Source organism: Plecotus auritus, assembly GCF_963455305.1.
Source record: "Plecotus auritus genome assembly, chromosome: 13".
NCBI lineage: Eukaryota > Metazoa > Chordata > Mammalia > Chiroptera > Vespertilionidae > Plecotus > Plecotus auritus.
The window spans coordinates 31,597,929-31,619,962 of record NC_137779.1 but is presented as its reverse complement, the minus strand read 5'-3'; the positions used below and the strand labels follow the sequence as shown (position 1 = coordinate 31,619,962).

General features: G+C 66.0%; 1 protein-coding gene across 1 annotated transcript; it reads right to left on the bottom strand.

Annotated features, from left to right (window-relative positions):
- Nucleotides 1–491: 491 nt before the first annotated feature.
- ULK1 (unc-51 like autophagy activating kinase 1) lies at nt 492–20,599 on the bottom strand. Its single transcript, XM_080650698.1, has 28 exons — nt 20,214–20,599; nt 19,852–19,944; nt 19,691–19,732; nt 11,329–11,361; nt 11,015–11,051; nt 10,286–10,459; nt 10,122–10,195; nt 8,990–9,091; nt 8,589–8,647; nt 8,421–8,503; nt 8,120–8,170; nt 7,836–7,924; nt 7,506–7,656; nt 7,245–7,305; nt 6,997–7,086; nt 6,470–6,595; nt 5,946–6,094; nt 5,737–5,823; nt 5,119–5,387; nt 4,370–4,563; nt 4,046–4,155; nt 3,821–3,964; nt 3,319–3,512; nt 3,023–3,195; nt 2,824–2,942; nt 2,497–2,654; nt 2,009–2,144; nt 492–1,936 (listed from the first exon to the last, which is right to left on the bottom strand). Exons 1-28 carry the CDS (start codon nt 20,322–20,324, stop codon nt 1,884–1,886), a joined length of 3,162 nt encoding a protein of 1,053 aa, XP_080506824.1. The 5' UTR covers nt 20,325–20,599; the 3' UTR covers nt 492–1,883.
- Nucleotides 20,600–22,034: the final 1,435 nt, after the last annotated feature.

Here is a 22,034-nt window from a genome sequence, read left to right as displayed (position 1 = left end):
GATTCTCGAGGTCACTAGTCACCCAGGAATGTGCGAACCTACATCACAGCGCGCGTGGAATCCAGCATGGAGGCTGGGGGGGGGGGGGCGGGGGGGGATGGGGGGATAAGGACACATACATAATACCTTAATCAATAAAGAAAAAAAAAAGATTAAAAAAAAAAAAAGAATGGAGGCTGACCAGCCCCAGTGAGGATGTGGAGAAATCGGGTGGGGACGGAAGTGGGGTGGCTGCCGTGCAGTCTGGCGCTGGGTCCTTGTACATGACCTGCATTCCCCTCCGAGGTGAACCCCGCCCACCCCCCACCCCCCCCCCGAACCCAGAGAGGCAGGCGTCCCAGGGGTTTGCTCCCCCCGCCGAGCCTGGCCTGTGTGCAGGGCCAGTCCAAGGTGCTGCAGGACGCTGGCGGGGGTGGGGGGGGGGGCGGGGGGGTGGGAAAGCTGCAACAGGCCTGAAACAGTGACCAAGCAATCATCAGTGACAGCAGCTCAACAATTCCAAAGGTTTATTTCCTTACATCGGTATTACACAATGAAACACAACTGGGGGAGGGATCGCACAAATCCCTTCTGAAGTAGACTGGGTTCGAGTGCTGTCTCCTGGAGAGCAGGACCGGCTGGCACAGACCGGGAGGCACACGGGCACACTCGGGGCCACAAACGAGGAGCAGGGAAGGAGGCCCCTCTCGTGGCACCAGCCTCCCGACAGCCCTGGAGTCCAGCCGGCCATAAAGCAATAAATAGGCACGTGTCCTGTGCAGCAAGGGAAGAGTACGTCACAGGGCTTCCTCCAAGCCCCAGAACAGGGCACTATTCAAGTAGTAATTGCGGAGAAACACCATAGACCGCTGTCGGGTCTGTGCTGTAGACCTTAAACCCCCGGGCCGGGTGCCGGGACTCGCCCGGGCGTCCCCCGAACTCTGGGGGTGCACTCGTGGGGGCGAGGCAGAGCTGGGCAGCCTGGGAAAGCCCCTCAGCCCAGGAGGTGGGCCTCCCTGACCCCTCTGATAGCAGCCGGGACCTGGGGGGGGGGCGGAGGGAGGGGAGGGATTTGACATCAAAACGGACTGGGAAAGCCAGATGGGGAGGTCTTTGCATAAAACACCCCTCTCACCTGCCCCCGTCTCTGTGGCAGGAACCCCACGCCCCTACAGGTGGGGCAGCGGGACACCCAGCCAGGCAGTGTGCCTGCTGCCATGCCCCTCCCACCTTCCAGAACAAAACGTCTAAACACCTATGCGTTTCTTCTTTAAACAAAAAAAAGAGCTGCAGAAAAATAAGACACGTTTATGAGTAAAGTGTGAAAGACTGCCACGTCCGCTCTGGTTTAGAAAGCTCGGTGCGTCATACTGTGTGTCCCTAAAAGAACATTTAAATAAGACGCTGTGCCTCCCGAGGGCGCCGGGCACAGCAGGCTATGTATATATGTATATATGTATATGTATGTACACGCGCCTCGAGGGCGGCCCTGGGCGGGCGGGGGCCGGGGGCCTGGGGCCGGGCCTGCATAAAGTGCTCGTGACTCACAACGCTGGGTGGCGTCTCAGGGAGGAGAGGGGCCCCGGGCAGGTCCGGAGGCTTTGGCTTAGTGGGCCCTGCTGCTCCTCAGCTGGGCTGCTGGGTACGGCCGGGGCCGCCAGGGGACGGGCCCGGGCTGAGGTCTGTGCGGGCCCCCCAGTGCCCTACACCCAGTGCCAGCCAGAGCCCGGGAAACAGATGTGGCTGCAGACCCAGCTCTGGACACGGGGCAGGGACCGTCCTTCCCCAGCTCCAGAAGGAGGACCCGGGCTTCGAGCTGGTCCTTGCAGCCCACCCAGGGGGCCCGCGGAGAAGGTCCAGCCGCTGGGCCCAGCAGGCAGGCTCCAGGTCAGGCACACACCCGGTCAGCAGGGCCCGGTCAGCAGGGCCGAGAGTCTCCGCTCGATGCACAGCTTGCCTGCGGGAGGAGGCCCGTGAGTGCTGGCCCCGCCCCACCCGCCCCGCCCCGCCCCGCGGAAGCCGCACTCACACTTGGCGATGTTCTCCACGTCGGCTGGGTCCGAGAGCAGCTGCCGCAGCCCCTCCATGAGCAGCAGGGCCTTGTGGTAGCGCTGCACGCAGTCCTCGCGGCGGTGGAACATCTCGTCCAGGGCGGCCGACTGCACCTGCTCGGCCAGAGGTCAGAGGGCGTCTAACAGGTGCCCGCGTGGCCGTGGCAGCCCGAGGGCTCCAGGCTGGACCAGCAGCTGCCTCACCCCCAGGAGAAGGCAGACTCTTCCGGAACATTTGCTCCGTGCGCCTTTTAACCACACATCAACCATCTCAGAAACGGGCATTGCCTGCGGGAGCTCTTGGGGCAGAAGGACCCCGAAGCGAAGCCCCGGCAGCCGCAGGAGCAGGCCCGGCTGGGAACGGAGTCTCCGGGAGGGTGTGGCCAGGGATGTGCCTGGGCTATGGAGCCCCGGGCCCGCCCCGCCCACCCGCCCGCCTGCCCGCCCGCCCACCGTGTGCGCTGACCGTGTGCACCGCGTGGCTGAAGATGAGCTTCTCGGCGGAGACGCTCTGGATGCGGTCCAGCAGCCGCTGCTTGTCCAGGAAGAAGCGCTGCAGCCGCTGGCTCAGGCCTTGGCAGGACAGCACGCTGTCCTTGTACAGCTCGTTCAGCTTCCGCACCACTGGGGGGGGGGGCCAGGGGGCCGTCAGCGCTGTGGCCCAGCCTCCCACGGACCCGCACATACTGCCCGGCCCGACTCCCCGCTGCCCCCCTCCTGTCTCCCCCTGGTCACCTCCTGCCCTGACCTGCTCCCTGACTCCCACACTCCCAGGGCGCCCGGGCCCACGCACCCTGCTTCACAGTGGACGACAGGCAGAGCTTGCCCGCCCGGATCTGGTCGATGGCGGTCTGCAGGCCCGCGGACAGCAGCTCGGCCACCTTCAGGTACAGCACCAGCTGCTCTGCAAAGCTGGGGGGCGAAGGCTCATCAGGCGGCTGGGGGGACCCTGCCCCAGGCCGCCTCCACGCCAGCCCGCCGGGCACACCCACCCCCACTCGCGGCTCAGCAGGCTGATCTGGTCGGCCACCACGCTCTCCTGCAGCTGGTACTCGGGGCCCCCGGCCGCCTCGCTGGCGCTGCCCTTGAGGGTGGCGATCTCCAGGACGTGCTGGACGAAGACCAGCGTGAAGCGCAGGCCGTGCAGGATCTCCGTGTGCTCTTGCTGGGAGCGGATCAGAGTGAGGCTGGGCCGGGCCATCGCAGAGGCCTCTGCTCCGCCCCCAGGGAGCCCAGGCCCCCTCACCCCAGGGGCATGCGCTCCCGCCAGCGATGCCCAGCCCCTCACCTCCATGAGCGTCTCCTCGGGGAGGTCGGGGGCCTCAAAGGTCACGGCCCCCTCCAGGTTGGCAGCGACAGTGTCGGCGAAGCCGCAGCAGTGGCCGGGGGCCAGGACCTCGGGGGCGGCCTCGCTGCAGGCCCCGGCGGCCAGGTGGCGGGCGGAGGCGGAGCCGGCGGAGCTGAGGGAGCTGGAGGAGCCCACTGCGGGGAGAGGCCGGCTCAGGACGGCTCCCACCTCCCTGGGAGCTCCTCCGTGACCCCATGGCACAACCCTGGGCCACCCTCGGGACTCGGGGCCTCGGTTTACACGCCTGTGTCTTGGAGCGGAGCTCCGAGGGGAGGCCTCGCCCTGCTGGCCCACCTGCTGCAGGGGGACATCAGTACAGAGGCTGCACTGGCGGGGCCTGCACTCCGGCCCGGGGCAGCCCCAGCCCGGCCTCCTGCCCACGAGGACGCCATCCCGGGGCAGCCGGCGTCCTGGCAGCGAGGGGCCCTGCGTCGGTCCTTACCTGAGAACATCCTGGTGCGGAGGCCCTGGGGTGGGGTGGCCCCGCTCGGGGGCGAGCCCACCGTGAACACCACGGGGGAAGGGCTGCTGGCCCCCCCAGCACGGGCGCCCGGCTGCAGGTTCCCTCCGAAGCCAGCAGAGGGTGCTGTGGGAGGGAGAGGCGCTCAGGGACGTCCCCCACGGGGGACGGGGAGAGGCAGCCCACCCGGCCCTGCGGACGGCTCACCGATCTCCATGGGCTTCTCGTGCAGGCTGTCCGAGCTGCCCGAGTCAGGGGCCTGCGCCCCGAACGCGGCCTTGAGGAGCAGGTCGGTGAGGCGGCCGGTGCTGAGGGACCTGCAGGAGACGTGGGGCAGCGGTGAGCCCCCCGGGGGTCCAGAGGCAGGCCGGCCGCCTGGCTGTCTCACACAGCTCGCTGCCCACGGGCACCAGCCACTCAGTCCTCCCGCCCACCCAGGGGCAGCCAGTCACCCCTAAACAGACGAGCAGACCCCAGAGGGACTAAGTGACAGGCATTGTGGGGAAGGGGGTCCCACTCACACCCCCTCACCTGCCAAAGGGGCCCTTGGTGTCCTCCGCCGGCCGCAGGCCCGGGCCCAGCGGCTGCCCCTGGAAGGGGCCCGCCTCTGAGAGGTCGGGCAGCGTGCGGTTCCGAGGCGGTGCCATGACCACGCCCTGCCGCACCAGGAGGGTCAGCAGGTTCTGGGAGCTGGGGGTCTTGGGGAAGTCGAAGGCGGGCATGGCCTAGGAGGGCAGTGGGCGCTGAGAACGGCCGACCAGGCCTCCCCACACAGCTGGGAACATCCTGGCAGGTTGGCAAGATCCACCTGCATCTCTGGGGCCCCAGTCCCGAGCACCAACCCTCTATGGCCCCATCTTCGTGGCCAACACTGCTCTGTGCTGGACAGAAGTACCACACACATGTACACACACGCACATGTACACGCACGCACATGTACACGCGCACACACACGCGCACACACACGCAGGCCCTAAGTCTGAATGGTGACACCACAGGGTGGCTGCAGGTTCTGTTTCCATTTCACAGACAGGAAAACTGAGTCCAGGGGACAGACTACATCGTTTCCCGTGGCAGCAGCCTATGCTTCCTGGGCTGTGACTGCTGGGCCGGGGGCGGGGGGGGGGGGGGCACCTCCCCTGTGAGGGCCACACAGTAGATGCTCTGTGGACAGTCCGCCAGCGGAACACAGCCACCAGCAGAGACTCGGTACTGAGGGCCCATGTCCGGTGGAAGCAGGGGACGTTCACCCACGGACTGGAACGCTGGGGCCCTGTTACCTTGGTGGGGGAGCCCAGGATGGGGGGCAGGGGGTTCCGCTGCAGGAAGTCTGGCAGCTTCGGGGAGCCGCGCAGGGGTCGGCAGGACTGGAGCCCGTGGGACGGCTGTGGGGGGCTGGCCTGCGGGTGGCCGAACACAGCCCCCAGCGGGTCGGTGGGGGGCTTGGGCAGCTTGGAGTGGACGAGGTGCAGATCCGACAGGTTGGGGGCGCTGTGCAGCCGGCAGCCCAGCCCCGCGGTGCGGGGCGAGTGCTCGGGCACAGAGGAACCTGGAGGGGACGGGACAGGCCTGGTCACTGCGGCCTGTGGCTGCCCCCTGCCCGGCCCACACGGCCCCCAGGAGCACGGACGAGGCACCACGTCTGTTCATCACACCTTCACCCTCACAGCCAGCCAGGCACAGCCCTCCACCTGCCCCGAGGAGACAGCGGAGGAGCCGAGACACCCGCCCGGGTCCCGCACATGGAGAGGAGGCGTGGGGATGGAACCCACTTCCTCCCCCTCCTGCTGGTAAGGACTGAAGGCCCTGAGAACAGGAAGGCAGCCCCGCCCCAAGCGGGAGGAGCTCCTTCCCCTCCCCAGATCCAGGCTGGGGGGGAGGGTCAGTGCCACACCTACCTGGACGAGGGGACCTGCCGCCCCGCATCTCAGCTCCTTGTGGGGAGGGCACCCCGCTCCATCCCAGCCGCTCCGGGATGGTTCCAACTTGGAGGAAAGGGGGTGCCAGGGTCAGTGCCAGATGGAGAGGACACGCACCCCCATCCCGGCCGTGGAGACGCTCCGTCCCTCCCCGTGCCGGCTGCGCCCCCCAGCACACACGGACTCACCTTGTGGAGACGGAGTATAGGGCCGGCCTCCGCCCAGGGACAGCTTCCTGGCCAGGGCGGCTCCGTGCTCGGCGTGGGACGGGGGTGATGGACTGGCCCGAGCGAAGCCCCGGGGGCTGGTGCTGCCCGACCTGCGGATAGCAGAGGACCTGGGGGCAGGGACCGAGCCAGGAGTGAGCCACGGCCCTGCCAGACGGCTCGGCCCCCGGCCCTCCTGGGGGGAGGACAACGACAAGGGGGGGAGCCCCAGCGTGTCCCCCAGGGAGACCCTTCGCCACAGGGCCTCCCGTGCATGACAAAAAGGTGCCCTTGTCTGCTGAAAACGGCCACAGCCGACACTGGTTTGTAAACTCGGGATACGTGGCTGACATCCAGACGGCTGTCACCTGGAATGCCGGTCTGAGCGATGCCCGCGCAGCCAGCGCAGTGAGCGTGAGGCCCCTGCACCCTGGAGGCGGGGAGCCCTCACTAGCCTTGCTGCCCTGCACGCACGCACGCACGCACGCACGCACGCACGCACGCACCGTGGGGTCTGGAACTGGGTCGGGGACTGCAGGTTCTGCTCAATGCGCTGGTAGTTCTGCACCTGCGTGGGCACGGGGATGGGGACCGACGCCCCGCACCTGCTGCTGGAGAAGGGGCCGGGCCGGCTGCGGGATGACACACGGGGAGGGGCGGGGTCACCGGGGACAGCCGCCAGGCTGACCCCAGGCCCAAACTTCCTGCCCACGCCCAGCACTGCCCTGTCTGGGCAGAGGGACTGCTCAAAGACCGCCCTACCCCTGCGCCTGGGGCTTCTAGTCAGGACCAGCCTGGCACACACCGGGGGAGGTGGAACAGAGGGCAGGGAGCCGGGCAGCTCCTGCCGGCCTGGGAGCCCATGCCTGCCCGGCCCGGAGGCCCAGGGGTGCTGGTGGCACTGGTCCCCGTGGTCCCTGCAGCCGTCCACCCCTGGACACCACGGTCCCTCCTACTGGACCACCCGCGAGGGCTGGGGAAGCCTGGCTCTGGCTCGGGACCCACTCCCAGCCACCCGGCCAGGCCTGCTTACCCCGAGGGGCTGGGGGAGCCGCTGCAGGGTGGGGACGGAGACGGGGTCCGGCCGTGGCTCTCCAGGCCAGCGGAAGCCACCAGGGAGCTCCTGATGGGAACAGACCAGACAGGCAGCTAGGCGTGCGCAGACCCTGGCCTGTCCCGGGGTGGCAGAAGACTCAGCCCTCCCCAAACTGCCTCACCCCCACGGGGCAAAGGAACCACCGTGAGCCCACGCTTCCTCCCGAGAGGCGGCTGGGGGCTTACCCGCTGCACATCAGGCTGTCCGGGGGGGGCTTGCCACCGGCCGCCTCGGCCACCAGGTCACCTGCGGACAGGAGACAGGCAAGGCTGGGCCCAGGCAGGGGAGTCCACGCCCTCCCAGGCCACCTCCCCGCGGGGCCTCCCGACAGCCCCACCCTCAATCCCAGACGGAGGTGGGCGGGGTGCAGGCCGGGCTTCGTGGACAAGATGGAGACAGGTCTGGGCCCGCGTGCACCCCCGCCCACACACACCGTGGCCCCTGACCTGGGAACTGGGCCGGGACCATGACGAAGTCATCGGTGTCACAGGAGGAGTCCTTGCTGCTGCCGCCCGAGTCGCGGGAGGCCTGCAGGAAGCCGGCGGCCTCGGCAGGGGAGATCAGCGTCTTCTGCAGCTGCTGCATCTCGCCCAGGGACTGGGTCGGGGGAGGCCGGTGAGCCCGGCCCCGGCCCGGCTGACACAGGCTGACCGCTCTCCCCCCGGGGCCACACCTCCCCTTCACTTTCTGAGATGCTACACCCAAGGCTGGGCCCGGACCCCACAGGAACCGTCGCAGGCGCTGGGCCTGCCCGCCTCCTCGCCCAGGGCACTCACCGGAGGGGAGGCCAGGTGTGAGGTTGAGCTGCTGCTGGAGCTGCTGCCAGAGCCGGAGCTCGGGTACGAGGGCACAGGCACGGGCGGGGCTGCGGGGGCAGGTGGTCAGTTCCCCTCCCTGTCCTGCACACCCCCCCCCCGACCTGGTGCTGTGGACAGCTGCCCAGCATAGAGGGACCAGGGACTGAAGAGGGGGCAGCTCCCACCCCCACACCCACCCCCACTTCACCCAGGCTGGAGGGGTGAGGCCTGGGGCCGGGGGCGTGGGACCCTCAGGGACTCACACTTCTTCACTGAAGAGCTGGCATCGAGGAAAGGGTGACGGAAAAACTCATCTGTAGGAGGGGGAGTGAGACCTCAGGACTCCACCCCGGGCTTTCTGGGGTGAAGGCTCCCCCACGCCATCCCACCCCCCCACCACCACCACCGCAGCTGGCCTGGCCCCGGGCGCAGAGACAGAGCCCCAGGAGGTGACTCCTGCTTGTCTGGCCCAGGCCCCACCTGACCTGGTTTTCCCAGCAGAGCTCCCACTCCCCGCCCCCAATCCCACCCTCCCCCGGAAGAGGGGCCGAGGGCCTCGCCCACCGAAGTCCATGCGGTCCTTGTGGTTGCGCTGCAGCAGGGCCAGCAGCAGCTGCCTCAGGGGGGCTGAGGTCTCCCGGGGGATGCTGGTGGGGCCAGAGGACAGACAGGTCAGCCTGGCTGGGGGTCCTTAGGGGCTGGGGATGGGGCCGGGCCGGGGAGGGGGCTTACATGGGCACCAGGGTCTTGTTCTTCTCGTAGAAGAGGCGGAGGTCCTGGGGGCTGCTGGCCTGGTGGGGGATGAGGGCGTGAGGGCCCGTGGAACTGGGCAGCTGCTCCATCCCGAGGTGCACCTCTGGGACGGTCCTGCCCTCCCCCAGCAGGCTGAGGAGCTGCAGGAGGGCAGCCACGGGGCCGCACTGTCTGGAGAGGCAGCTGGCCTTGGGGGACCCCAGGGTCTGGTGCAATTGGCTGTTTGCTCCTTGAAATTGAGGGGTTACCCATGCGCCCACCCCTGAGCAGCTGGCCGCCCGGGGCAGTGCCCTGTGGGGAAGACCCAGCATGTGCTTGTCCTTCCTCATCCCCTCGCTGAGCACTGCGGAGGCCTGGAGCCCGCTGAGCTGGGCACTCACCTGGAAGGGCGCCTTCCCCGTCAGGCACTGGTACACGATGGTGCCGATGCTCCACAGGTCTGCCTTCCCGTCGTAGTGCTGGGACATGATGACCTCGGGGGCCTGCAGGCGAGAAACATGGGGTCAGGGCCTCCGCAAAAACGGACACTGAGTGTGCACTGACCAGTGTGGTGCCAGCCAATCAGAACAGACACCCTCCAGGTGCCAGCCAATCAGAGCAGACACCCATGAAGTGCCAGCCAATCAGAACAAACACCCTCCAGGTGCCAGCCAATCAGAACAGACACCCTCCAGGTGCCAGCCAATCAGAACAGTCCCCCGCCAGGTGCCAGCCAATCAGAACAGACACCCTCCAGGTGCCAGCCAATCAGAGCAGACACCCATGAAGTGCCACCCAAGCAGAACAGACACCCACCATGTGCCAGCCAATCAGAACAGACACCTGCCAGGTGCCAGCCAATCAGAACAGACACCCGCCAGGTGCCAGCCAATCAGAGCAGACACCTGCTAGTTGCCAACCAATCAGAGCAGACACCCATGAAGTGCCAGCCAATCAGAACAAACACCCTCCAGGTGCCAGCCAATCAGAACAGACACCCTCCAGGTGCCAGCCAATCAGAACAGACACCCTCCAGGTGCCAGCCAATCAGAGCAGACACCCATGAAGTGCCACCCAAGCAGAACAGACACCCACCATGTGCCAGCCAATCAGAACAGACACCTGCCAGGTGCCAGCCAATCAGAACAGACACCCGCCAGGTGCCAGCCAATCAGAGCAGACACCTGCTAGTTGCCAACCAATCAGAGCAGACACCCATGAAGTGCCAGCCAATCAGAACAGACACCCGCCAGGTGCCAGCCAATCAGAACAGACACCCGCCAGGTGCCAGCCAATCAGAACAGACACCTGCCAGTTGCCAGCCAATCAGAGCAAACACCTGCCAGGTGCCAGCCAATCAGAGCAGACACCAGCCAGGTGCCAGCCAATCAGAGCAGACACCTGCCAGGTGCCAGCCAGTCACCACAGACATGGCGGGAAACAACGGGACAGCCATACTGGCTAACCACCCAAGTGCGGCCACAGGACGGCGGCTGTGGACGGGGAGGGCAGCAGGCTGTGGCCGCCACCTACCATGTACATGGGGGAGCCGCAGAGCGTGGCCGCCATCATGTTGCTCTGCAGGTACCGGGCGAAGCCGAAGTCGGCTGCAGGAGAGGACAGGCTCGTGAGCAGGGCAGACGTGAGCAGGCAGGCAGACCCCGCCTTGCGCCCCGGGCCCCCCTGCCTGGGCTCACCGATCTTGACACGGATGTTGTTGGGGTTGGCGCGGCGCCCGCCGGGGTTGGACAGCAGGATGTTCTGGGGCTTCAGGTCGCGGTGGATGATGCCCTTGCTGTGCAGCAGCCGCATGGCGCCCGCGATCTGCTGCAGGAAGAGCCGGATGGTGTCCTCGCTCAGGGTCCGCATGGCTGTGGGGAGACGGGGCTCAGGGCGCGGCTCTCCCGGGGGACAGGGACCACACGGGCCCTCCCTCCTCCCTGCTGGAGGGGCCACAAACCGTGATGGGACCCAATGCCCTCCGACAGCCCCTGCGGTCTGTGGCCCGTCACCCACTCGGCAGGTACGTGTCCTGTCCACCTGAGGCCACCCTGGGCTGCCTGCTGCCGCCCCACCCACCCCTTCTCAGCGTGTCCTTCTCAGCATCTCCTCTCGGCAAGCCCCCGGCCTGCAGCTCGGCACTGGGCCCCGAGGCCTGGCTCTCAAGGATCCAGGGGCTGAACTGATGTGGGGGGAGGAGTGGGTACAGAGAGACTGACCCCGCCTGCAGCCGGGTACCCTGGGGGGGCCCCTCAGAGCGCCCCGCTTAACAGGAGCAAAGGGCTGTCCCTGAAGGCTCCGGTCCCCCTCCCACCTCTCCCAGCAGGTGTGGAAGGAGGGGAGGACCGGCTGCCACCCTCGGGCCCACCGCATAGGCTGGGTCAGGGTGGGCCGGGCCACGCAGCCACGGCCATGGTGCCACTCACTGTGCAGGTAGTCGGCCAGGTCCCCACCGTTGCAGTACTGCAAGAGACCAGCCCCACGCCCGTCAGCGGCGGGCACACCTCCAGCCCTGCCCCGGTCTCCCCACCGCCCCCCTCCTCTCCCCCCTGGGCAGGTGGCCCCACAATCCATGCTTGACGAGGTCAGCTGGGGTGCTCCCCTCCCCTCAGGCACCTGCTGTGGCTACTGGGTGGGGTGCCCTAAGCCCATGGGCAGTGCAGCCTGCCCTGCCTGGGTGACAGGGGTCCAAGAGGGGGGGGGTGCCCCCTGTCCTACAGCCAGGCCTGTGGGGACTCACCTCCATGACCAGGTAGACGGAATTGGCCATTTCCTGCGGGACAGAGAAGAGGTGTGAGAGGAAGGGGAGCGCTTCCGGCCCCGTCTGGCAGCCCCTGGAGAGCTGTCTCCGCCGTGTGGCCTGGGCACTGGGCGCCCTGAACTCACCACCTGGGCCGCAGGCAGGAGCCGCCAGTGAGCGTGGGTGCCAGCCGCCTGGGGCCTGCGTGCCAGGCTTAGCCAGCTGGTCAGTGGCAGGGAGACAGGACATCGGGGAGCCAAGTGGGCTCTGGTGTTTTGGTTTTGAGGTCATTTCCTTGACTGACAGGAGCAGGAGCCAATCAGAACATCCATTTGCCAAGTGTGGGGCGGGACGAAGGTCCCAGGAGAGGCCTCAGGGTGGGGGTGGGCCCCACCTCCCTGTGCAGCCCTCAGCCAGGCCGGAGGCTTGGTCCGGGCCAGTGTGCTGCTCTGGGTGACGTGTCCTGGCTGGGGAACCCACTCGGCGGAGCCCCGGGCCACCCCTGGGAAGGGACGTGGCCCTCGGGTGCAGAAACTGCTGGGATCCAGGCTCCGGAATCAAAGAGCCACCGCCAGGCCAGCTTCCCGCTCGGCCTCCGACCCCGCGGCTCCGGGGTGCACCAGCTCAGTCCACCCAGGAGATGGAGAAGCCCCGTGCCAGGCCGGCGTGCAGACCCCCCCCCCCCCACACACACACACACAAGGTCAGGCCCTTCCTCCTGAGGCAGCCGTCCCGGTCACGAGCAGGCACCGAGCCTCTGCTCGCCAGCTCACAGCCCCCAGCCCTTCCCCAGGTGGGGTCGCCCCAACTGAGGGGCTCCGCCCGCAGCAACAAGGCCCCCAAACCCCGTCAGCACCAGCACTGCTGGGCCTGGGAACAGGAGGACCCTCTCCCCGCCCCCAGCACCCAGGGTATGGGCCCTGGGGAGGGGGGAGGGGAGGACCGGATGCCCAGCAGCGGGCTCACTGTCCACCTGCTCAGTGCCCCCGCCCCCGGGAGGGCAAGGAGCAGGGACACAGCCCCTGGTGACCGTGACTGCTGCAATGTCAGCGCCCCACCCCCGTACCCCACAGAGAGGGCCGTGTCCAGGGTGGAGACGCCTCGGGAGCAGCTGAGACGTAGGGTGAGCTCTCAGGGCGTGAGGCTGACACTGAAACCCCTTGGGGCCGGGCTGGGCACCCCGGGACGGGCAGGCCGGCTCCAGCATGCCCACCTGGTGTTAGTTCCCAGGCCCTTCAGTGGGGCGTGTGCCAGCGGGGACGCTGAGGCCTGGAGGGTGGCTGTACACAGAGGCAGCCTCAGCCCCGCCCGCCCCCCCCACCCGCCGCCCGCCCGCAGGCCCCGCCCGCAGGCCGGCTGAGGGGGAGAGATAACAGGGGCAGGTGCAGAAGAGGCCCCGTCGCCCCGTCACTGGGGACTCACGAGGTGGACCCCGGCTACAGGAGCAGGGTCAGAGGTGGTCACAGGGAGGCAGCGGGAGGCGCTGGCAGAGGACCCAGGGAGGGCGGAAGAGGTGCCGGGATAAGCACCCAGAAATAACCAGGGTTTGGAACACCCGGGCCATCTGCTCCCTCGCCCTCGCCCTCGCCTGCCCTCACCCTGACCACGCCACCTCCCGTGAGGCGCTGAGCGTGCTCCCAATCCCTCCTCCAGCAGGAACCCTGGGCGGTGCGCGCGCTCCTCTCGAGAGGCCCGAGGACAGCCGTGGGCAGGCCGGCCCCGCCAGCTCTCACTGTCTTCCCGACAGCTGGCTCCCCAGGAAAGCCCCAAACTCACCCACCGAGCCAGGACGGGCAGGGACAGACGGAGTCCCCTTTGTGCCCAAGAACCCATGGGCTCCCCGCACAGGGCTCCCCCATCCCCATACCCCCGCCAGGCCAGCTCCCGACACCCCGCCCTTCCCCAGCCCTCGCCCCTCCTTGCAGAGGTCCCCACTCGTCACCCAGGAAGCCGTCCAGCCCCTCAGCCACACGGGGCAGTGGGGGTCCAAGCTCCTCTCCTCCCTCTGGTCTGTCCCTCAGCCGGCGGCGGGGGTGGGGGAGGTTAATTCCCCAGAAACCTCGGGCACCCCCGCCCTGGGCTCAGCAGGACCCTGGGGTGTGGGGGTCAGAGGCCTCAGAGGCAGGAGGACACCTTCAGGCCTGGGGGACGCAGGAGACCCTGGGCCTGGGAGAGGGCAGCTGGGGACGTCCCTGCCGAGGGGCCGCCTCCCGTGTGACCAGGGCCCTGGGAGGGGCATGTGCTGACGCCACCAGCCCTGGGGCTCAGGCCTCCAGACAGGAGGACAGGCCCGGCCAGCCCCGTGTCCTCACCTGCCCTGCCCGCCAAGCCAGCACCAAGCCGGCGGCAGAAGGCGAGGCCCAGCCACGGGGCCTGAGGCGGCGTCCCCGCTGGGGGGACACTTCAGCAGGGGGCCTTCATGCCTGGGCCCCTGCCGGGCGCCGGCACCCACCCACCTGGGGCCATGCAGTCACTGTCCACCAGGCTGGGTGCCCCCCAGCCTCCCCAGGGAGGCGGCGCTGGTCCCCCTGGCGTGGAGGGAGAGGTCAGCACGGCCTTGTGGCCACAGCTGCTGCCCTGCCCTGCCCTGCCGGCTGACCACCCAGAAACTGGACAGGCCTCAGGGTCACCTCCGCCCGCCCGCCCGCCCGCCCGCCGGGCCAGCCCCTTGGGACTCAGTCAAGACTCAGTGCAGGTGCTTGAAGGACGGGCTTCTTCCTGCGGCTCCCACTGACCGCCGGGTCCTAGGGGTCCCCCGGGAGAGGGCCCCCCCGAGGGGCAGGCGCTGTGGCCCTCCTGTGGCCGGTTCTCATCACATTAGTAAGGTGAACGCGAAGATGGCCAAGTCCCGGGTCCACCAGACCCTGGGGAAACCCCGGCCCCGCCCTCAGCGCCCCTCGGCCTTCGGCCCTCGAACGGGCAGTGTGACCCCGTAGCCTGTTTCGGGGAGAAAACGGGCAGAGAGAGGCCCCGAGACTCTGCCCTCGTCACGGAGCTGCGCTGGGGCCTGCAGTCCCTCCCGACCACGCCCTGCGCAGCCAAGGACGCCAAGCCCTAGAGCAGGGGTCCTCAAACTACGGCCCGCGGGCCACATGCGGCCCGCCGAGGACATGGATCCGGCCCGCCGGGGGCCGCTGCCTGTCCTGCTTAGCAGCCGACGCGTCCCGGGCCCGCAGTGCGCATAGGAATTTGTTCATCGTGTTTTTTTTAAACTATAGTCCGGCCCTCCAACGGTCTGAGGCACAGTGAACTGGCCCCCTGTTTAAAAAGTTTGAGGATAGTCCTAGCCGGTTTTGCTCAGTGGATAGAGCGTCAGCCTGCGGACTCAAGGGTCCCAGGTTCGATTCCGGTCAAGGGCATGTACCTTGGTTGCGGGCACATCCCCAGTGGGAGGTGTGCAGGAGGCAGCTGATGGATGTTTCTCTCTCATCGATGTTTCTAACTCTCTATCCCTCTCCCTTCCTCTCTGTAAAAAAGCAATAAAATATATTTATTAAAAAAAAAAGTTTGAGGACCCCTGCCTTACAGGGACCAAGTGGAGCCCTGGCCGGGCCGCCCCGTGGGTGAGAGCGTCGTCCCAAAAGCCCAGGGGGCGGGTTCGATCCCCAGTCAGGGCACCTGCAAGAACCACCCAGCGCGGGCATCAGCATCAGTAAGTGAGACAGAAGCCGATGTTGCCCTCTCCCCGTCCTGGCGTCGGGCACACAGGAGGCCGCCTGGCCCGGGCGCTAAGGTGCTTTGCTGAACAGCTCCCAGCTGCCCCTCGGCGAGGCCGTCTGCGGGTCCAGGACTGGCCTGGTGGGCGGACAGGTGCTGACCTAGTTAGCGCCTCGCAGCTGGCATCCTGGCTCCCGAAGGTGGCAGAGGGCACGGGCGGCAGGACAAGCTGCTCCTGGCCACCCCCCACAGCTCCCCTGGGACGGGATGCTGGCCCACGCCAAGGGGAAGGGTACCGCCTCCTCCCGGAAGCCCCCTTCAGCTGTGCCAGGGGCTCCCAGGGGCTGGCAGCCTGGCCTGCCCCCTCCAGCCCGTCTCCCCGCACCCGGGCCGCCCGGTTGGGAAAAACAGGCACCACTTTCACGGGGGTTTGGGAGGGACGGAGGCATGAGCTGAGGGACCACTTGGAAAAGAGAGTCTACCCCTTCCCGTGAGACCCCGAGTCCCAGCTGCACCCCAGCAACACCGCGGATTTGCCGCAGGAGCTCTGTCCTGGGCGCCTAGGGCGCTGGTGTGGTGGACGGAGGAGCGGGGAGCGGGTCCCCACAAAGGTCGGGCCGGGTCCCTGGCGGGGAGGGGCTCGGGGCCAGGCTCCTGGGGACTGGCCAGGCCACCCCTTGACCCTCCGTGGAAGGCCAGGGACCCCAGCCACCGCCCCACAGGTCTGGGCCTGAAAGCGCAGTCCCAGGGGCCACCTCCAGGCCCTCACATCAGCTGGACACACACGCTCCTCTCCCGCGAGGCCAACAGAACCACCCCACAGACAAAAACAGCCTTGGGGTGGGGGGGGCAGGGGGTACCTGCCACCTGTAACAAAAGGGCTCTCCTTACTCTATCAGGAGCCCCCACGAGCCGCTAATATTCACACAACGCATCTCCCACGGCGGGCACGGGTCTCAGCACTTCACGGGCTGACGCGGGTTGTCACCACCACCACCACCGACAAGGTGGGTGTCTACGCAGTGTCTGCATTTCACAGGTGACACTGGGCACCACGAGGCTGAGAAACCGCCCCAGGTCACACAGGTCGGTCAGTCCGTGGGGTGCAGTGCGGCTCGAGGCCCACACATCCAGCCTACGTAGAGGAGATCGAGGGGCCCCGGCCGGCGTGGCTCAGTGGATGGAGCGTCGGCCTGTGGACTGAGGGGTCCCGGGTTCGATTCCAGGCAGGGCACATGCCTGGGTTGTGGGCTCGATCCCCAGCAGGGGGCGTGCAGGAGGCAGCCGATCCATGATTCTCTCTCATCATGGATGTTTCTCTCTCTCTCTCTCTCTTTCTCCCTTCCTCTCTGACATCAATAAAAATGTATTTAGCCGAAATCGGTTTGGCTCAGTGGATAGAGCGTCGGCCTGCGGACTGAAGGGTCCCGGGTTCGATTCCGGTCAAGGGCATGTACCTTGGTTGCGGGCACATCCCCAGTGGGAGGTGTGCAGGAGGCAGCTGATCGATGTTTCTCTCTCATCGATGTTTCTAGCTCTCTATCCCTCTCCCTTCCTCTCTGTGAAATATCAATAAAATATATTTTTTAAAAAAATTAGCCTAGCTTGCTTTAAAAAAAAAAAAAATGTATTTAGCCAAAATCGGTTTGGCTCAGTGGATAGAGCGTCGGCCTGCGGACTGAAGGGTCCCGGGTTCGATTCCGGTCAAGGGCATGTACCTTGGTTGCGGGCACATCCCCAGTGGGAGGTGTGCAGGAGGCAGCTGGTCGATGTTTCTAACTCTATCCCTCTCCCTTCCTCTCTGTGAAAAATCAATAAAATATATCTTTAAAAAATGTATTTAAAAAAACAAACAAACGCAGGGGGCAGTCCTAATATTCACCGGCGCAGGGAGGGCGGGATGCTGGGGCCTCGCTCACAATAAATGACAACAGAGCCTTAAGAGATGCCATCTTTCACCAGGGCCGGCGTGGCTCAGCGGTGGAGCGTCGTCGGCCGATGAGCCAGGAGGTTGTGGTTCGACGCCTGGTCAGGGCACACGCCCAGGTTGCCGGCTGTGCAGGAGGCAGCGTGTCCAGGATTCTCTCTCATCGTGGATGTTTCTGTCTCCCTCTCCCTTCCTCGCCGACATCAATAAAAATATATTTTTTAAAAACGAGATACCTGCCCTGACCGGTTTGGCACAGTGGATAGAGCGTCGGCCTGCGGACTGAAGGGTCCCGGGTTCGATTCCGGTCAAGGGCATGTACCTTGGTTGCGGGCACATCCCCAGTGGGGGGCGTGCAGGAGGCAGCTGATCCATGTTTCTCTCTCATCGATGTTTCTGGCTCTCTATCCCTCTCCTCCCTTCCTCTCTGTAAAAAATCAATAAAATATATTTAAAAAAAAAAACAAAAAAACACGAGATACCCTTTTCCACCTCTGGGACGGGCCGAGAGGAACGTCTGTGACGGAGCTGGCAGGGACGAGAGGAGACAGGCCCTCCCGCACGCAGGCAGCGCCGCTGCCCGTCCAAGGTCTGGCCTCTGCGGACCACAGTCTGGCCACCGTCCTGAACTAAAAGCGCGCATCCCTCTCACCCGGGGAGTCGGCTTCTAGGAATCCACCCTACAGACGCACACACGGCAGAGGCGAGCGCAAGGATGGTCATTCCCACACGGCGGACGTGCCAGGATCACCTCACGTCCCACTGGCCAGGGACTGGTGAAGTCGGCGATGGGACAGGGGGCGAGTGACCGCCCCAAAGCTGCAGCCACAGCCACAGCCACAGCCACACCCACGCCGTGTGTCCTATGACCAGTTCCAACCAAACAACTCTGGGGTCTCAGTCTTAAAGGAAGCGGTGGGGGCACAGAGAGGGTAAAACAGTGGCCCAGGGACACACAGCTAGTGTAAGCCGCAGCGCCGGGACTGGGACCGGGTCTGGGCTCCGAACCACGGGACTTAGCGTCGCCGGCCTCACCCAAGGGACCCAGGGGCCCTCTTCTTGGGAGGAGAGGGTGTCACTCATCATCACACATGGGTTGAGACAGTTGTGGGGAGTGACAGGCACCCTCTCCAAGAGGCAGAAGGGAGGTGGAGGGGCGGTGGGGAGGGGGGCAGGACCCTGCCGAGACGCAGACACGGCGCACACGGATGTGGTCCCTCTGGGGGAGATGGGCTCCCCTTTTTCCCACGTCCCGTTTTGTACTTTTTTTTTTTAACCTATTTTTTAAAAAATATATATCTCTGTTAGTTTCAGAGAGTAAGGGAGAGGGACAGAGAGAGAGAAACATCCATGAAGAGAGAGAATCATGGATCGGCTGCCTACTGCACGCCCCCCTTCTGGGGATAGAGCCCGAAACCTGGGCCTGTGCCCTGACCGGGAATCGAACCCGGACCTCCTGCTGCATGGTATGACGCTCAGTCAACGAAGCCACACCAGCCTTGCTTCACCTATTTTTAAAAGACCTTTCTCCCCCGCCCCCCCTCCGCCCGGGTCCCAGACAGGAGTCTAAGGACCCAGGGAACCACCCCACACCCCTCGAGGCTCCTCGCAGAGGGAGCTGGCCACGCCGGCCTCCAAGCACTTCCTCTGTGGGGGAAGCCAACCCTGGAGGAAGTGGCACTGCCCACAACCAGGTGTGCGGCCAGCGGGATGGGGAAGGGGGAGGGGGGCCGTCTAGGAGGAGGACAGGGAAGAGGAGGAGGGAGGGGGCCAATCTCTCGGCCCCAGGACACAGTGTCTCCATGTGGGCTGCCAGGCACCCTCTGTCACCCTGGACCGGGGCCCTCCCCGTGTCACCTCATGCTGTGCCACACGGGGGCGGGGGGGGAGGGGTGGAGGGGGGAGCCCAAGGCCGTGGCCCGGCTCTGAAGGGGGAGGAGAGAACAGGGAAGGAGGGAGGAGGCCACCCCAATGCAGACAGCCCGCCCCGGCCCAGAGCGTCCCCTCCACCAGGGGCTGGTCCCGTGGCCTCAGTAAACAGGTTTCAAAACCATTAGTCAGCACTTTGGCCCGCAGATCAGACGCCTCAGGTTCCCACGGCCCCAAGCTAAGCATCTAGGGTCCGGGACCCCTGCTGAGCGCCCCCCTCACCACCACCACCACCACCACCACCACCACCAGGCCCTGAGGACAGCAGGGGAACCCGACTGTGGCCTCCCGGGCCAGCCAGGCCGGAGTGCCCTCATCCCACAGGCAACTACCCGGGGTGGCCGGCCACCACTGCCAGCAACTAGGAATCTCCGGTGGCCCCTCCCCTCCCCCCCTCTGACGCAGAGACAGACCGGCCAATGCCAGGCCCTGGAGCAATGTCAACAAACAATGGGCCTGCCCAGACAGGTGGGCCCGGCCGGCCGGATTACCAGGGCCTGGGCCGCCGCTGACAGGACTCCAGGTCAGGGCCACCAGGTCAGACCTGAGCGGCCGAGCGCTAACCAGGCCTCCCTCCGCCAGGGCAACCGTGATCCACCGCTGGGGCCCCGGGACCCCGGCAGCCCTTTCCCTGGCCAAGCAGCCCCGAAGGTGGGCACTCCCCCAGCGTGGCCAGAGGAAGCTGGGCTGACCCACGGTCTCCAGGTCCCCCCCCCCCTCCCCGGTCGGGCCAGATGGGGAGGCCCAGCTCCTTCCCCCAACACAGGTCACGGGCCTGGAACCTCCTACCACTGGCCAGGTCTCCCCACCAGGATCCGGACCACCTCGAAACCAGAGCTCGGTTCTTACCTGGAAGTCGTACAAAGCCACGATGTTGTCATGTTTCAATTCCTAGGACAGAAACCCAAGTTTCCGGTGAGCGGCTGAGCGGGGCTCCCCCCCAAACTCGCCCCTCCCCTGGCCTCTCCCCTCTTGCCTCCGGGCCCCCCCCCCCCAGGCCCCCCGCTCACCTTGAGGATCTTGATTTCCTTCCCCAGCAGCGTCTGGGACTTGGCCAGGTTCTTCTTGTTAATGCACTTGACCGCGACCTCCAGGTCGTGCTTCTGAAAACCCAAAGGGATGTTTTCAGTCGCCGGGAGCCAGGAACCCCTCCCCTCAAGGCAGCCCCCCCCCCTGTCCAGGGACGTACTGGCGAGCCCGGGCAGTGAGGGTGCCCAGGCCGTGGAGTGGATATGAGGGGTCCCGGGAGAGGGGGAGATGGGTGGCTCCCCGAGACGTGCGGGTGAAGGGGTTCCCGGAACTGGGGGTGAAGGGGTCCCCGGGGCGTGGGGGTGACGGGGTCCCCGGGCCTGGACCCGCCGCCCTAAATCACCTCCCGGTGGCGCCCCTTGAAGACCACCGCGAAGGCGCCGTGCCCGATCAGGTCCTTGCGCGAGAACTCGAACTTGCCCACGGTCTCCAGGCCGCCGCGGCCGGGCTCCATGGCGCGGGCCGGGGCAGCGGGCGGGCCGGGCGGGCCGGGCTCAGGCGGCGCGGGCCGGGGGCAGCGGGCGGGGGGCGCGCGCCATCGGGCAGGCCAGGGCCGCTCCCAGCCCGGCCGCGGGTCGGATCCCACTCCTAGCTGACCCGGTTCTGACTCGGTCTCCGATACGGTTCCGACTGGGGCTACGACTCGGTTCGGACAAGGGTTCCGACTCCGGCTTGGGCCCCGGCGGGGAAACAAAAGAGCCGCGGCCGCAGGGCCCCAGAGCCCGAGACGCCCGCGCACGCGCACTGAGCGCCGAGGAGGTGGGGCGCGATGGGGGTGGGGTGGGGCTTAGGGGCGGGGTCTTGGCCGACGGGGCGGGGTCTTGAGGGCGGGGCCTGGAGAGCGGCCGTGCGCTTAGTGGGTGGCAGGGCGGGCGACGGGGCGGGGCCTGGTTGGACGGGGCGGGGCGGGCTGGAGGGGACCTAGGCTGGTACCGGGTCAGGCCCTGGCGGGGGGCGGGGCCTAGTCAGGGAGGGGCGGGGCCTGCCGTGAGTGAGGGCTGGCGGGGGCGGGGCCAGTCGCGGCCCCGCCCGGGTGGAAGTGGCGTGCTAGGCCCTGTGTCCCTTAAAGGCTGCCCCGTTTGCCACCATAATACCTGGGACGTGGCACGTGTACCCCAAGGCTGGGGAGTGGGTAGAATACAGTCTTAGGGGGAGAACAGCTGTTAGAAGGTTATTCACTTAACATTGCGTCCTATGAGCAACAGATGGTCGGCCAAATGGCACCCCAACCTGGGGAAACAGCCCCCAAATCCGTCCAAGAGGAGAGGTTAGGACGTAAATCCCAGGGGGAGGACACGCAGCAGATTCTTGCACGCAGCGTTAGAGAAAGGTGTGCTCACAGGGGAAGCGCTCCCACGTTTATAATTAAGTGAAAGCAAGATGCACAAGCAGCGAGCTTGGGCCGCGATTGTCACTTAGAAAGTCACTCAATCACAGGCAACAGCATGGTGATTACCAGCGGGAAGTGGGGGGTGGGGTGGCCCCGCAGGAGAGGGTGGAAGGGGGTGCAGGATGGTGGAAGGAGGCGTGGCGTGGGCCGTGGACACTCAGTACAACATACCGATGGCGCATTATAGAATTGTGCACGTGAAACCTGTATGATTTTACTAAGCACTGTCATCCCAATACATTCGATAAAAAATACATTAAAATATATATATATTTTTTTTTTAAAGAAAGTCACTCGGGGGGGGGGGGGGGTGGAGCATCCTCCCACGTGCTTATAGGCCATTGGTGATTCTGCTTTGAACAGGTCTGTTCAAGTCCCTGGACCAGGTTTGAATCGGGGAGAGGTGTAGTTCTTTTTTTTTTTTTTTTTTTTAAATATATTTTATTGATTTTTTTACAGAGAGGAAGGGAGAGGGATAGAGAGCTAGAAACATCGATGAGAGAGAAACATCGATCAGCTGCCTCCTGCACACCTCCTACTGGGGATGTGCCCGCCACCAAGGTACATGCCCTTGACCGGAATCGAACCCGGGACCCTTCAGTCCGCAGGCCGACGCTCTATCCACTGAGCCAAACCGGTTTCGGCGGTGTAGTTCTTTATATATCCTGGATAGTCGCCGCCTGTGTGAGTAAATAAGGTTCTATGGAAACCCAGCCATGCCCACTCCTTTACGGATCCTCGGCCGTGGCTTTCCAGCCGCACCTGTGAGCCGTG